The 16,364-nt window shown below is 47.7% G+C and overlaps 1 protein-coding gene across 8 annotated transcripts in view; it reads left to right on the top strand.

Annotated features, from left to right (window-relative positions):
• TFDP2 (transcription factor Dp-2) overlaps window positions 1-11,738 on the top strand; it is a 132,756-nt gene extending 121,018 nt beyond the window's left edge. For 7 of the 8 annotated variants that reach the window (XM_036030740.1, XM_028518273.2, XM_028518272.2 and 4 more), the window contains 4 exons: window positions 866-1,017; window positions 4,412-4,578; window positions 9,074-9,179; window positions 9,382-10,506. In XM_036030740.1, the coding sequence (XP_035886633.1) occupies window positions 866-1,017; window positions 4,412-4,578; window positions 9,074-9,179; window positions 9,382-9,565 (609 nt within the window). In that variant the 3' untranslated portion in view covers window positions 9,566-10,506. Of the gene's footprint in view, window positions 1-865; window positions 1,018-4,411; window positions 4,579-9,073; window positions 9,180-9,381 lie in introns of all 8 variants that reach the window. The other variant, XM_028518277.2, reaches the window with a different exon arrangement.
• Window positions 11,739-16,364: the final 4,626 nt, after the last annotated feature.

Here is a 16,364-nt window from a genome sequence, read left to right as displayed (position 1 = left end):
CACTGTAAAGATTCAGGCCCTGGTATATTTTGTCATCACTGCCAAGCCTCAGTTTCCTCATCTGGGAGATATCAGGTGGGGAGAGGGTTGGACCAGATTCCCCTGTGCCCTGAGGACCCTTAGAAGCCGTGAAGGGTCCTAAGGGGTGAAGGAGGGCACCAGTGGCTGGGCTCAGGACACCTGGCGCCACTGCCGCCAGCAGAACGACACTGCTCTCATGTGTCTCATGAAGTAGATGTCTCATGAGATTCCATCTGAAGACAGGGCTCTGTGGCTTTATGAAGTTTGCATGTCACTGGGCTGGAGATGACCTGAAAGATGGATTTACCCGTCCAGCTCAGTTGATTGGAGCCCTGGTAGTGCGTGTATGGGAGGCAACCGATCAATGTTTTTCTCTCACATCAGTGTTTGTTTCTATCTATCTATCTATCTGTCTGTCTCTAAAGGCAATGAAAAAGTATCCTTAGGTGAGGATTTAGGAAGAAAAAAAGGCGCATTTAACCCTTGAACCCTCGGGAGTCTGTGTTAGCTAAATGGAAACATGAGCTCGCTTGGCGTTGCTTCCCCATGTCACTCTGAGACGATCTGCAGGAGCCACCGGGCTCTTGGAGTTGTACGATCTCGTTTCCATGGGCGATGGGAACATGGGCCCTGCTATTCACATAAGGATGATGTTAGACACCGTTTAAATGTGTATTCTTTCTTGACATATATTTATTGAGTTGGACCATTCTAATTGTTTCCTTAACTGTTTAATTCACTTATAGGTGGAAGCCCTTTTAAACTTTCTAATTAAACTATATTTTAATTCCAAGTCACTTATCCACATTAAATGACTGTGTATGCTTTTCATCGATCGTTACAGCAAATCGCTTTCAAAAACCTGGTGCAGAGGAATCGGCAAAATGAACAGCAGAACCAGGGCCCTCCAGCTCTGAACTCCACCATTCAGCTGCCGTTTATCATCATCAACACGAGCAGGAAGACAGTCATAGACTGCAGCATCTCCAGTGACAAGTGAGTGAGAGCGGGGGAAGGTGGCAGGCCGGCTGAGTTCAGTTTTTTGAGATGCCACGTCTAGCCGAGGTCTACCTAGCAGAGGTATTTTCTCTGACTTACCTCACTTAGCATAATGCCTTCAAGGTCCATGCATGGTGTCACAGACGGCAGAGTTTCCTTCTCTTTTTATGGCTGAACATTTCACTGTGTACATACCTCATTTCCTTTATCCATTCATCCACCAATGGACACTTAGGTTATTTTCACAGCCTTGGCTGTTGTGGGTAACGCTGCGGGGAGCATAGGGGTGCACAAATCTTTTCAAAAGAGTAATTTTGTTTCCTTTGCATATATTCCCAGAAGTGGAATTCCTGGGTCATATGGTAGTTCTATTTTCAATTTTTTAAGCAACCTCCGTACTGTAGTAGTAACTGTACCAGTTTATAATCCCACCAACATATTTTTGCATTTGAACTAAAGTTGACGATAATACTCATCACAGCAAGTGAAAAGGAGCAGTTTTGAAAATAGAATGAATGTGTAATTTATTTTATCCTTCATGAAAATAGCTCATGGTATTGGTCAGCAGGCTGTGCCCAGGGTCATGAGACAGCTGGGGGGTGAGGGTGCAGAGGGAGAGGCCGGCCCGGGCGTGCATCATGGTGCCCCGCTCAGTTGCTGCAAAGCTCTGTTTTCCGAAGAACCGGCGGGCACGATGCCAGGGCCTCCATTGATTCCTAGCCTTGCAGTGAGGATTAAATGAGATTTAATCCTGTAAAGTTGGGTTCAAGCAAGCACTTTATAAATGTTAAGTGCTTTTATAAAGGGCCAGCGTACAAGTTATCAGCCACTTTGGAATACATTTGCAAGCGAAGGGGGCTCGATGATTACACAAGTACCCAAGGCTGAGCCCATGCCTGTTCCAGGGGCCAGAACTTGCGGCTCCTTAGAGCCGCCACGTTGCCCTTGGGCCTCACTCTCCCGGGTTTCTCCCAGTCTTTTCCCTGGCAGTGCTGCCTCCCGTACCTGGATTGCAGGCAGAGGTGCTGGGCCACTTATGTGAGAAGTCACCAAGAGAAAAAGAAGAAGAGAAACAGTGAGCAGGGATTTCAAAAGTATTTGGTAATTAAGACTATAGACACAATTAGAAATAGTGGAGACTGTCGTAGGCTATGAAGTCGGAAAATCTGTATAGTTTCTTAACCTCTCAAAGACCTCATTCTCTTCTTTATAAAAATATGAATTACAGTATTTAAGCTGCTGGTTTACAAAAGTTGTAGATGTATTCCCAAAGGTCCAGCCCTGCGGTCAGTAAATGGTAGATGTCTGTGTTGTTACTCACACACTTGCAAATTCTTTACAGAAGCCTTTGTCTGAAAGAACTAACATTAAAACTGAGAATTCTAGAGAATGGTTAACATATTTTCCAGAGGAAAAATGCCTATTAGAATTCTAGGTGCTTTCTCTAGCTAGTCTCTTGTTTTGTGGGGAACTATTAAATTCTCTTCTTTGGTTAGTTTCTATGTCTAAAAGGGGTCGCAGGAAGTCTGGGAGCCGTTTTCCTCAGGGCTTTGCAGATTCTCTTTGCCCCTTGTGCTGGGATCTAGTCAAGTCTCCAAGTTCCCATCCTCCAGGGTGACTAACTCACACTCTTTCCCGCCTGCATAGGGGGCGGGAGACTCTGAGAAGCTTGTAGGAACTTGTTGTTCAAGGCAGGTCCTAAAGCCTCATCTTTCAGTTACTTTGCGATCTTTTCCCATTAATCAGCCAGGCAGCTTTCCCACTATGCGGATTAAATTTACAAAACCCTTCACTTTTTTATAATTTATTGATATTTTTTAAAGAGAGAGTAAGACATTGATATGTTTTTCCACTCATTTATGCATTTATGGGTTGACTTCTTGTATGTGCCCTGACCAGGGATCAAACCTGCAACCTTGGCATATCAGGACGATGCTCTAACCAACCAGGCCAGAACCATCTGCTTTTAATGTGTGATTGAAACCATCTTTGCGGAAGGCACCCACTTCAGATATTTGTTACTTGTTTGTTTTTATCCTGAAAATGTGTTAATGTACTTTATTCAGATGTACAGACTTAATTATTTAACATGGCTTTTTACTTCATGTTATCATTTCTGCCTTTATCTAAGATCCAGCAGAAAAAGTTTTAGCCTGACATGATTTTAATAGATTCATGCCCTGACCACTGTGGCTCAGTGTGGGCACTGTCCCACCGGGCAAAGGGTCACTGGTTCAGTTCCCAGTTGGGGCACACGCCTTGTGGGTTCTGTCTCCTGGCGGGGCACATGCGAGAGGCGCCTATCAGCATTTCTTACGTTGATTTTTCTCTCTCTTTCTCCCTCCCTTCCCCGCCTCTCTAAAAATAAATTTAAAAAAAAATTTTTTTTAATAGAATTTCATAGCCCTGGCTGGTGTAGCTCAGTGGATTGAGCTCAGACTGCGAACCAAAGCATCGCAGGTTCGATTCCCAGTCAGGGCACGTGCCTGGGTTGCAGGCCACAGCCCTCAGCAACCGCACATTGATGTTTCTCTCTCTCTTTCTTCCTACCTTCCCTCTCTAAAAATAAATAAATAAAATCTTAAAAAAAAGAAAAAAGAAAAGTAAAAAAAAAATAGAATTTCATGACACTGTGAAACCCCTACTGTCTCAGAATATTCACCTTCGCTCTGTCCCTGCCAGTCTGGGGCCCGTGGGTGGCAGAGCCCCAGGGCCTGGTCTGGAAGTCAGCAGGGACTGTTTCTCCCTCCATCCCCTCTTTACCTGAAAGCTTGTGTGGAGCAGCTGGGCATCCTGATTGGGTATTTTTCAAGAACATTTGGAAATACGCTGTGTATCACACGTGACCCTTTTTTTTTAAGACATTTCACTCCTTAGTCCCTCAAGACAGGACTTGGGGATTGGCTAGTTGGTGAAAAGTTTTCCATTCATTGCTTAACAGCTTTTTAGCTATAGCTAACACCTGACTCATGAGAATAATGAAGTGAGCATCCAAAATGTTTTTTCCTCAATCCTAGTAGGCCAACTCATAGGAGGGTTATATAAAACTGGAAGGCCTTCTTAATATTTTATTTGTTGTGACAAAGTTGTAGACAGCTTTGAGAAGTATTGGATTTAGATCAGAGTTCCTTTCTCCAGTTTGTGACAGCTTAATGAGGGCTAAGGTGGTATGGACCCCTTTTGCCTGTCCCAGGAAAGTTGTTTTAATTAGGAAAGTAGCACATTTGAGATGTTGTCTCCTGAGTCCAGCAGAATGACCCTTGTTGCTGTAAATGACAATTTCTAGTACCATAGCCGAACGCCGCATTCTTCCATGCAACACGCAGGATGTAAAACCCTTCAGCCCCCGGCACCACGGGAGACCCCACGCCAACTTTGTTTCCCCGTGCAGGTTTGAGTACCTTTTCAATTTTGACAATGCCTTTGAGATCCACGACGACATCGAAGTTCTGAAGCGGATGGGGATGTCCTTCGGCCTAGAGTCAGGCAAGTGCTCCCTGGAGGACCTGAAGCTGGCAAAGTCGCTGGTGCCGAAGGCGCTAGAAGGCTACATCACAGGTATGTTGCCCGATGCTTGTACGTGCTATCCCTGATCGATGTCAGACCCTCCACAGGGGGTCCAACCCTTTGACGTCTCTGGGTTACACATTAAATACATTGTGACACGTAATCACAAAGAACTCTCCTAACCTTTTAAGTAAACTTACAATGTTGTATTGGGATGCATTCACAGCCATCCTGGGCTGCAGGTTGGACACCCTGCAACATGCTAAAACCTTCTCCAGTTCTCACAGAAAATGAGTTCGGGTGCACTGTCCTCCCACCCCGGTCCTGAATCTTTCCCGCTTCTTTAAGGGCAACCGCTCTCTTGGGTTCCCTGAGTGTCGTCACCTGCTTTTATTTAACATACAGAGTAAACTGGAATCATGTATTTAGTTTTGCCTACCCCTGACCTTGACTTAAGTGGAATCATAGTGATATGTTTTTTGGTGATTTGATTTTTTTTACTCACTTCTTAAGATTCACCCATGCGATTTAATGTGGCTGTGATTCATACATTTTTACTGCTGCATAGAATTCTATTATGTGAAAATTTCACAATTTCTTTGTTCATTGTACCAGTGATAAGCCTTTAGTTTGGTTTCCTATTCCTTAATATTAAAGAGCATGGCTACTTTAAACATCCCTCCAGTCACCTCCGAGCTGTGCTGTGCGGAGTGAAGAGTGACATTGCGGGGCGCCAGCTGCACTGACGATGGCCGGAGTTCTGTGTGTTTACACTCTCACCTGCAGGGTGCACCTCTGCAGAGTGCAGTGGTGGGCGCATCCTATTTCCCCAGTCAGGTGGATGTTGAAGTAGTATTGTGATTTTATTAATTGACATTTAATTAACACGCCATAAAATAGACTGTTTTTAAGTGTATAATTCGGTGGCTCTTAATATATTCACAGAGCCGTGCCATTATCACCACCAACTCTAAAACATTCTTATAGCCCCCAAAAGAAATCTTGTATTCTTTAGCAATGACTCCCTGTCCCCCGACTTCCTCCCAGCTTCTGGCAGCCACTGACGTCCTTTCTGTCGCTGTGGGTCTGTCCATGTGGACAGTTCAGGTAAATGGATGCCCACAGTACGCGGCCTCCGTGACTGACCGCTCGCTCCTGTCTTACACAGTGTGTCCAAGGTTCGTCCGAGCGTCGCCCCTTTTCCACTGCCATCACACGGCCACACTGCAGTCTGCTCGCCCGTTACCGGGAGGACGTTCGGACTGCCTCTATTTTTTGGCTATTATGTGTGATGCTACTATGAATATTCTCGTACAGGTTTTTGTGTGAACATAAGTTTTCCGTTCTGTTGGGCATATACCTAGAAATGGAATTGGTGGATCATATGGTGACTTTACGTTTAACATTCTGAGGAGCTGCCAGACTATTTTCCAAAGAGGTTTTACCACTTTACAATCCTACCAGCAGTGTGTGAGGGTCTCCATTATTCCCCATCCTTGTAAACACTTGTTATCTTCCACCTTTTATTATAGCCATCCTAGTAGATGTAGTATTTCAGTGTGGTTTTGATTGTATTTCCCAGGGGACTGATGGTTTGAGTGGTTTTTCATGTGCTTTTTGACTATCTGTATGTCTTCCTTGGAGAATGTCTATTCACATCCTTTGCTAGTATTTAGGTTGGGGGTTCTTTATCTTTTTGTCATGAGTTATAAGCGTATACTGAGTATACTTGAAAACACTATGTTTCACATGTTCTGTAATTCAGATTTTTTTTCTTCACTAATTCAGAAATCTCTATGAGTATCCGAAGTTAGTAACATTATGGGATATTCTGCACATGGATTTTGGGTGTAGAAATAGTGCTTCCGCCTTTGCTTTGGGCAGTTTCCTGCATTATAAGTATCAGCCTCTAGAATTTCACATCACTTTTTAAAGGCATTTAATAAGTTCTAAGGTATGTTAAATCACATATAAACAAAGAAGTCGTTTTATTTTGTTTTGTTTTATGGCACTTTGGCCCCAACACAAGTGTCTGTTGAATGAGATATGGTTTCTGTTGAATTTAGTTCTTAAATTGACATCATCCTCCTCTTGCCCCTCAGCCCATGTCCCACCCCATTCCCCACCTGCCTGTCCCCCCTGCCCTCCCCCACCCCGAGCAGGACCTGCTAGTTTGTTAACAGTCCGGTCCCACGAGCAGTCCAGCAGGGCCTGCTCCATAAATCACTGCGACTTCATTTCAGCCTGTTCTCCTTGGAAGAGCTCGGGGCCATGAGGCAGGCTCAGCTCCGTGGCTGTTACCTCACTGGCAGCCTGGGGTGCAGATTTTCTGGGTAGTTCAAAAGCAGAAATGTGTGCCTTTAGTGTACAGAGGGACAGAGGGGCTCTTGAATACGATGGAGAGAACCATGGTGGTTTCTGTGATAATGTGAAAGAACCTTGGGCTTTCTAAAGCCATTCTAAAAAGATAATTTAATGTGTTCTGCTCACAAACAAGTAAATAGTGGTGCTTTGACAGAGTGTCCATATGTGCTCATTAATATTCAGCACAGGATTCTGGCTTTAATTTTATTGTGTACAGATTTGTTATTCAATGTTTTTTAAAGTCGGATGTTCTTAGAATTGAAGTTTTGTTGTTTTTTTTTATAGCTGCCTTCATTAGCCCATGAAGAAAAAGGTCCACAAGGCCATTCTAAACCAATGGAGGCATTTAGATTACTTTTTTCCTGCACAGGATGCCTCTCACTTGGTCCGACAGGGTCTGAATAGCAGTTTCCAGTCCCAACACACAGTTTTATATTTTTTGCACAGTGATTATAAAACTATTTTGATTGCCCTAACTGATGTGGCTCAGTTGGTCATCATCCCACAAAGCTAAAGGTCACTGGTTTAATCCTGGCCAGGGCACATGCCTGGGTTGTGGGTTCATTCCCTGGTTGGAACACAAATGAGAAGCAGTTAATCGATGGTTCTCTCCTTTTCTTTCTCCCTCTCTCTAAAAATAAGTAAAATTGTTTTTAAAAAATTAACAAAGCTATTTTTTTATTAGTTATGTTTTAGTGTTACTTTCATTTCACCCCAAGCATCACTCGGCGTGTGAATTTTTGTTTTAAAGATTTTTTTTTTTACTTATTTCTACAGAGAGAGGGAGGCAGGGAGAAAGAGAGGGAGAGAAACATCAACATGTGGTTGCCTCTTGTGTCCCCCACGCCCACTGGGGATCTGGCTCACAACCCAGGCATGTACCCTGACTAGGAATTGAAACGGTGACCCCTTGGTTCTCAAGCTGGCACCCAATCCACTGAGCCACACCAGCTAGGGCTTAAAAAACTTTTTTTAAAAAAGATTTTATTTATTTATTTTTAGAGCAGAGAAGGAGAGAAACATCAATGTCTGGTTGCCTCTTGTGCGCCCCTTACTGGAGACCTGGCCTGCAACCCAGGCATGTGGCCCTGACTGGGAATCGAACCATCAACACTTTGGTTCACAGGCCTGCGCTCAGTCCACTGACCTACACCAACCAGGGCTAAAAAAACTATTTTGATTAATTATAATAAAAGCTCATTTTGGCAAATCATGTTTTTTTAGTATATGTTTGATCTGATAATATAGTTCAGAGGGTTTCTTTTTAGGAATGTATTTAGATAGATGATAGATAGATAGATGCATGCAAATATATGGACTCCTACTTTGTAAACTCACTATGGAAAGAGACTGTACTCATTCATTCGGAAACATTTAGACCTTATATGTTCCCATCACTGCCTTCTCTGAGCCCACATTCTAGATAAGGAGATAAGTATTAAACAAGTAAAATTACAATAATAATGGATCAAGGAGATATAGAAATATAGTGTATCATAGAAAGTACGTTGAAAAGATATACTCAAAATATGTCATGCCAACCGAACCAGTAATGCCTGTCTCACCCTCATTGGAAGCATGACTGTTTATGACCTTTAAAAATAAGGGCTTGTCTGAGTTAGAAGCAAAAGATACGAGGAGACAGAAGAGATCTTTGATGACTAATAGCACTGAGTTCCCCAGGGGGTACTGGAAAAGGTGGTGCAGTGGGGGTTGTCCAAAAATGTGTATGTCTTTCATACCTGTGATATTTCCGACCTGACTCTCTTCACCCGGCCCAGGTTCTGGCTGTCAGCACAGCCGGTGTCCTGAGTCCTTGAGGTGAGGACAGCAGGCGTCCCGGGTAGTGCAGTGATCGCATCCTCAGTGAGCTGCCCCCTGGAGGCCTCATTTAGGAAAATAGAATGGGGGTCTGCAGTTGGTGTCATTTGAATTCCTTCTTGCTGTAGTCTGCTTCCCCGGGGGTTGTTGGTTTTGTTTGTTTGTTTTCCCCTGCTCTGATGTTTTAGAAATTCCTTTTTTCCAAGCTGAAAAACTCTGGGTTTTTCCCAGGGCAGGAAGCTTGTCTAACTGTCCTTTAGAGCTGGCTTCTGCCCTCACTGGTCAGCGTTCTTCACACCTCAGCAACATCAGCCACAGAACTTGCAGAGCCCACATCTTCTGTTTTTGTTTTTTCCTGTAGATATCTCCACAGGACCTTCTTGGTTAAATCAGGGACTATTGTTGAACTCGACCCAGTCAGTTTCGAACTTAGACCCGACCACTGGGGCCCCCTTGTCCCAGTCAAGGTACGTACTTTCCCGGGGTGAGAAAGGCCAGTCGCCGAGCCCGGCCGGCTGCCAGGGCGGGGCCGGCGGGGCGCTGCTGCCTACGCCTGCGCAGACGGTGGCAGAGCTCACCAGTGGCGCCACCTTTCCCATGCTTCGCTCCTGAGCTTCACAGAAAACGCGCATCACATTAACGAGCTGTGTGTTTTTAATTGTTCGCTAGTGTAAACCAGGGCTTGTGCTTGGATGCGGAAGTGGCCTTAGCAACCGGGCAGCTCCTCGCCCCCAACAGCCACCAGTCCAGCAGTGCGGCCTCCCACTGCTCCGAGTCCCGAGGCGAGACGCCCTGCTCGTTCAACGATGACGACGAGGAAGAAGAGGAGGACGACTCCTCCTCCCCGGAATAAAGACAGGACGAAACCCACATTTCAATGTTTGATGCTCATGTGTGTTTGTAGTGCGAGCTCTTGTTTTGAAATGATTGCTTCAGCCCTTGCCTCTGTCTGCACTGCGTCCGGTGACAACTAGGGAAACACAACCAGCGACTCACGTGCAGGCTGACCCGACTGAGATGACAGTTACCACAGTGTGAGCGACCACCGCGCACCGCCGCGCGGTCGGCCACCTCTCCGACACCGCGAGCTTTCCAGGGTGTCCTTGGGGACAGTCCCGGGAGAACTGGGCAGCATGAATGAAGCCCATTTGTCTCCCATGAGGTGGGTTCTGCCCGTGCCCCAGTCCCACGCGACCCTCCTCCTCCCCCTTACAAGGCACAGTGAGCGCGGAAAACTCCTGCGGGGCTGAGCTGTGCGGTGGCGGTGCGGGTAGCGACCCTGTGTCCTGGGCGCGCAGGTGGAACTGCTGAACTAGGGGAAAGTCTAGTTGAGGTGCTTCACGCATCGGCTGCCTTAGATGGCTTCTAGAGAGGAGCGAGCGCTAATTCTTAAGTACTTAAGTGACACTTAGAATAATTTATAGTGAAACCGAAATGATCATTATTAGCCAATGCATTGGTGCATAGAATTTTTTAGGGCTACTTCTGGAAGCCAAAATAGAATAGCATTTCCACGTGCATTAAATACTTTGCCAGCACTGCCTTTTGCCAGCATTCTAAATCTGGAGTTTTACCAAGAAGGAAATTGTATCTATAGTTTGAATCAAAGCTATGCATTTCATACAGCGTTTTCATTTAAAACAAAGAAACAAATTCCTTTGACTGAATTGCTTGCTTACAGTTCCCTGCAGTAACTGATTTCACCCAGTGTGCAGTTGCTGAAAATGAACCAAATGTCATTACTTTTAAAAGAAAAATCTATTTCCAGAACATGAATAGCAATGTTTTCCTATACATGTCACCTTTTATACATTTTTACTCATCAAAATGACCTTACTGAGTTTATGCCTGGGTGAACTGCGTTGTGGACTGACCTGATGTAGGGTTTCACAGAAACCACCAATCAGCAGTGAGCTCTCCAGACGGCCGTCACAGCAGTGCGGTAGCTGGCGTGTTGTTTCACAGCCAAAGACGCCACCGGGGACACTGCGCTGGTGTGTTCACAGCGACCGCTCCTCTGAACTGGGCAGTGTGGAAACATCTGCCACGGTGGCCACATCCCAACATAACTTCACACTGAGGCCTTGAAAAGGAGTGAATAAGAAGGGAAAATGACTCTACATCTTTGCCTGGAGCCATTTGTATTTGGCCCTAGTTTATGCATCTAGCACCGGAGGGCCCAGCGCCGAGCTCAGCCCAAATCAGCCCTTCTCTAGCCCCCACGGGTGTGCAGATGCCTCGTGCTGCCTTCCCACAGCTCTGCCCCTGTGCTCTTCGCAACTCGGTGGTGATGGACCGGCTGACCTCCGGGTTTGCATAAGCCGTAGAAACGAATACACAAAAATATACGACTTTGACTTAAGTTTCTTTGAGACTAAACTCATTCCGTCAGAAATAAGCTACTGCGCAGGCTCAGTGTTCGAGGGGGTAGAGAGAGAGGCGGGGTTTGGAGAATACTGTCTTAGGCCAGGCGGTGGAGCCTGAGACTGCAAAGGCCGCAGCAGGTCCACGTGGGCCTCTGGGAACCACAGGCTGGGAGGTTGCCAGCTGCGGGCAGGTCAAACCCGGCTTCCTTCTCAGCCGTCCTGTAAAAGGCTGCCTCCTCCTTTACTAAGCCCTGCCTTTCTCATCTCTGTACTTGCAGAGGCACCTGGAGAGGCCAAGAGCCACCACAGCTAGCCTTTTAGTCTTCAAAGTCCTGTGCTACAGTGTCCATCAACGTCCATGACAGGTGTATCAGTCCTAACCTGTGCCCCACCAAACAGCGAACTCCTTGCTAGAGTGTTTGGGAAACTGCTCTCTTTCTCCTCTCCTCTCCTGCTACTGCTGCTATAGTGTTAAATTGATAAAATATAGGTTTAAAAGAAAAAGCAACCAGACTCATTATTGCCGGTGCCCCATCACTGGCCATCCGAGCCCTAGGTATGGGGTTGGGCCAGAAGTGGCCTCTGCCCTCAGCGAGGTGTTGGGTTGCTGCCTCGGACTTCTGACGGAGTCCCCATGGTCATCAGCACTTGCCACTGGTTCAAAAAAGCCTTGCCTGAGCAGAAAACTGGGCCGAGATGTTTAGATCTAAAGATAAACCCGGTTATTCTACATCTCCCCTGAAAGATTACCTGGGTCTAAAGTTCAGCATTCAGACACCATTTCATGTGGAAGCCCAAGTGGAAAAACATGAGGAAATGGTGATTACACCATCCAGGCGCCTTTATAGGAGCACCCCTTGGGTCAGGTGTGCATACACTTGGACACCCTCCCAGGGGACGCAGGTCACACGTGGATTTGGGGGGCAGTTTGAGAGGCCTTTCCCCCTTGGTCAGCTTATGTTCCCCTTGCCACTGCATGCTACCCTTCAGCCCGTAAGTTCAGGCTGTTAGTCCCTGTGTGGGTGGGGCGGTGCTGGAAGCGCCCAGGCACCTGCCTGCCCCGGCTTCTTTCTCTCCCTTCCCGCTGTGAACCTCCTCATCCCCGTACTCGGCACAGAGGGCAAGGCGGTGAAAGCACCTCCAGGAGGTGCTTGCATAAACTGCCCTACGGTCCTGGGGGCCATGGTGGGGCAGTGGGGAAGGAGCGGCCAGCGTGATTCCTCACCCCTGTTGATGCCCGCTGGCCCTGGGAAACTTGACAAGTGGTGACCGGATGTTTTGTCTCCCATTCAATCCTGTGTAGGAGTGCGGAGGAAACGCGATATCCTTTCTGCCCTTTCACAGGATGAAAGAGGCTAACTTCCCTCCTCAGCGAGGATCACAGTGGCAACCACACTCTGCCATACTCGAAAAGTAATGTCAGGGCCAGTCCTCAAACACAAGTTAGCCGCCGCTCCCGCCCCCATGGGGTCATTCAGATGGAGGTGTTTCACAGGGGAGGACAACGCCTGGCTACTTGGGTCATGGGGACAGCAGAGTTGCAGGAGCATCGTTGTGACTTGGGCGCCTGGGGTGGTCAGAACACAGTGCAGGGGGGTGGCCAGGGGGGCGGGGTTAGCCAGGGCCGGGAACTGCCACCGCTGCCTCTGCCTGGGCCACACGGAGGGAGCGCCCTATTCCGCTTCCTCAGGGATTCACCTCAAGGGCTCTTTAAATACCTCTCTAGCAGCATACAAAAGTGTGTCCGTGCCCAGGAAAACCTATGGGGTGGACATCAGGGCTGTGCTGCCACAGCAGTGAACATAAAGCCTCATCCTAAATGTTGAGTGGACACAACAGAAAAGCAGCTGGTTAGTGCTGCGGAAACACAGGGCAGTGGCTGGGGCGGGGTGGGGAAGTCCTCCTGGAGAAAGGGACACCCCCGCCCTGCACCAGACCGTCAGAAGACATGTCTCTACCTTCTCTCTGCGACACACTGTCCAATAACAAGCACCTGGCACCTCTGCTTAACTGTAAAGGCCCCAGTGTTCCGGTTGTAAGCACACATTTTGGCGTGTGTGAAAGAATTGTTAGTATTTAAAAGAAAACCAAACTCAGCTACCCACAGTATCCATAAACCAAGAGAAGATTCTAACCAACCCACGAAGTTCTCATTATCAGCTTCATGACCTTCCGATCGAAAGGTGGAAAACTAACCACTTTTCTAGGTGTTTTCTTGTAGTTTGACAAGTTCCTGGATACATAAGGATCTACTTGTTACATGAGACACAGAAATGGTCACCTTCCATTCTGCCTGTGTTCGGGCGTTGGTGGAACCAAAGGCTGCATAAGGACCATTTTCCCCAGTAGGTTCCCCATCTTCATGTACCCACAGTAGTGGTCCCCAAACACCGATGCGCAACCACACGGTTGTGCTGAAGGCCCCAAGGGCCCACTGTGTGTGCGGGGGATGGGGGCTGTCCCCGAGACATTGGACCCTCAGAAGTGTGCCTCTCTGCACTCCGATGCACATTCATACAAAGTGTATACAACGTTCTGTTAGTTGAACTCTCACTCATGCCAAACACTCTACTAAGGGAAAAAGTCTTGATGTTTGCTTCAAATTTTACCTTTAAAAATTGGGCTAAATATTCACATACATTATAATACTTCTCAGGAATTAGCCCCTTCACACAACCAAGATAATCTAAATATTCTGCATAGGTAACCTCTGGGACCCAGTTTTCCCACACACCCTACACGTACACAATGCTAAGGAGGAAAAGTGGGGGGCACAAAACTGACCCTCCAGTTGTGCCCTGGGAACTCCCAGCAAGTGGGGAAGTTTAACTGGCAGCAGGTGTCAGTCTGTCCACCACGTTGTCGGTGCAGGAGCAGGCAGACTCACTGATTCTGTCTCGTGCTGTGGTTCTCTCAAGTGAGGTAAATTCTTGTTTCATTATTACATGGCCTTTACCTTCCAAAAGGTGTGTGGAATTCAGTGTTCCCTCCGCCCCTGCTATCCAGCATATCAGACTTGGGACCTCCCTGCGTATCAGCTGCATTCGAAGTTGTTGTAGCTGAAACACAGGCAGGACTCACCCCTTCTCCTCCGAGGGCCTCAGAAGGGGAGAGGACGTCTCCACCCCACTCCATGCCATCACTGGTCCAATGTCCCTCAGCCTCTGTGGGACAGGGCACCACAACCCAGGATTCCTTCCTCCTGCAGGGGACCACTGTCCTGGAAACCAGGCCCTCCCCACAGTCCTTCTGTCTAGATGGCTTGGGATTAGCATCGGCCCCAACACACCACGTGCCAAGCAGCCAGGAGCCGAAGTGGGACTTAGCTCGTGAGGCTGCAGTGCCTGCTTCGGGCCTCTCTCAGCAGACCCCAGGTTTACAGAGTCGCATCTGGGCAGAAACTCCTCCATGGGCTCAAGACTGTCGAGCACCCTGCTCATTGGGAGGAGGCTTGAGGTTGAGTGACCAGCTACCCTTCTCCACCGAATTAGCTTGTTTCTGTTGGTGTCTGTCCCAGTGGGACAAGGAAGCTTCCCCAGATGATGCCTGGGTTTGCAGCCCATCATTTTGTCCGTGACACATGTCATCTTCACATGCCCGTCACAGTCTAGCGGCAAACGGCCTGATTGTGCTTGTTCGTGGCTGAAGTCAGATTTGTGTTCACACCAAAAGGTCTCTGAGGACCTTACGGCTAAAGCACATCTGAGCCTTGCAGCCCGCTGGCTCGCTCGCTTGCAGTGGGACAGGGCGGGGCCAGCCCTGCACTGTGCTGGGAGACGGGACTACCCGCTGGCCAACTGACTGGCAGCGTGCAGGCCCGCATCCTGAGGACACAGGTCAGGTCTAAGTTCCTCGAGGTATTTTGTTCGCCACCATCGCACTTGACTTTTAGATGAAAAAGCAAAAGGCTGTGAGCTCAAAGCACCTGTCGGTTCACCTTTTCATGGGGAGATACTTTACTTTGGTCGTGTGTTCTTAGGTTTTCTTCCCAGGAAACGCAGTTCTGCTTTTTTTCTGCATGAAGCAGACATACGGCGCCGCAGGCTGTGAGCATTAAACAGCAAAGTAAGGGAAAGTGAAATGCAAACACCACATCTGACCTGCCTAATGTGGACTTCATGAGACTGGAGTACTAACCTAATACGATATGTTCTTTTGTAGTATCTCAAACTTTGTAAGTAAATACCGTTATTTTTATATGGAAATTTTATAGAAGAGCTATTTCTGTATACGTAGTTACTCCTGGATGTTCTGCAGTTGCTCCCAGTAGATGGCTGCCAGGTCCGGAGCAGGGTCCCTCTGACGAAAGCTCGGGGACCCCCACGGCAGTGCTGGTGGGGCGGGGGAGATTCCGCGTCCCCACACCTCGCCCCAGGTTCTCGAGCTCTGGAGCAGGGCCTGGGGAGCTACACTTCTAATAAACTCTCAATGATGCTTCTGTCCATTAAAGTGTGAGAACCTTTGTCCACCTGGTAAGAGTAAAAGAAGGAAAGAAAGAAAAGGCGTCAGAAATGAATTAGCAGTTGTGCTTGAGGGAAAAATGTATCAAACTGTTGTGTGATTTGAATGAGATGTACTATAAAAAATAAACAATTTAAAACGATGTTGGCCTCGTGATTAGTGGGTAGATGGGGGTCAGCAGACATTGTGGTGTACTGCCCCACTTTAGGGCTGAGACGCCCCACCCCCCACAGCTGAGTCCCTCCCCCAGGAACTGCAGCCAGGGAGAGGGAACAAAGCCCAGCCTCCTGGCCCCAGTTTGGGGTCTCTGAAGGGCCACCCCAACTTCAGAGCGCCTCCTGGAGTAGTCCAGTTCCCCTGGCAATGGCATTGCGCTTCAGCTTCCTCCTCCACCCCACCGTGCTGCCCTCGCACTCAACAGGTGGTGCCCCCAGGAGCACCCACCAATACAAAGACATCCCTGTTCCACCTGTGATGGAAATAGTTCAACTACGTACAAGGCTTGCCACACTCATTCACAATGACTGTGCGCCCCTCTGTACACTGCAGCATTATTCACAACAGCCAGGATGGCAGGCAGCCTGCCCGCGTGTCCTTTAGCGGACAGTTGGATAATGATGATGTGGTTCGTATATATGACAAATACCACTCAGCCAGAAAAAGACCAGTTTTTGTGACAACGTGGATGGATCTTGAGGGTATTGTGCTAAGTGAAATAAGTCAGGCAGAAAAGGACAAGAACCATATGGTTTCACTTGGATGTGGGTTTTAAAACCACAACCTCACAGATAGAACAGAATGCTGGTTAGCAGAGGGGGCCGGAGA

The sequence above is a fragment of the Phyllostomus discolor genome, chromosome 7 (genome assembly GCF_004126475.2).
Source record: "Phyllostomus discolor isolate MPI-MPIP mPhyDis1 chromosome 7, mPhyDis1.pri.v3, whole genome shotgun sequence".
Lineage (NCBI taxonomy): Eukaryota > Metazoa > Chordata > Mammalia > Chiroptera > Phyllostomidae > Phyllostomus > Phyllostomus discolor.
This window is presented reverse-complemented; position numbering and strand designations above follow the sequence as displayed.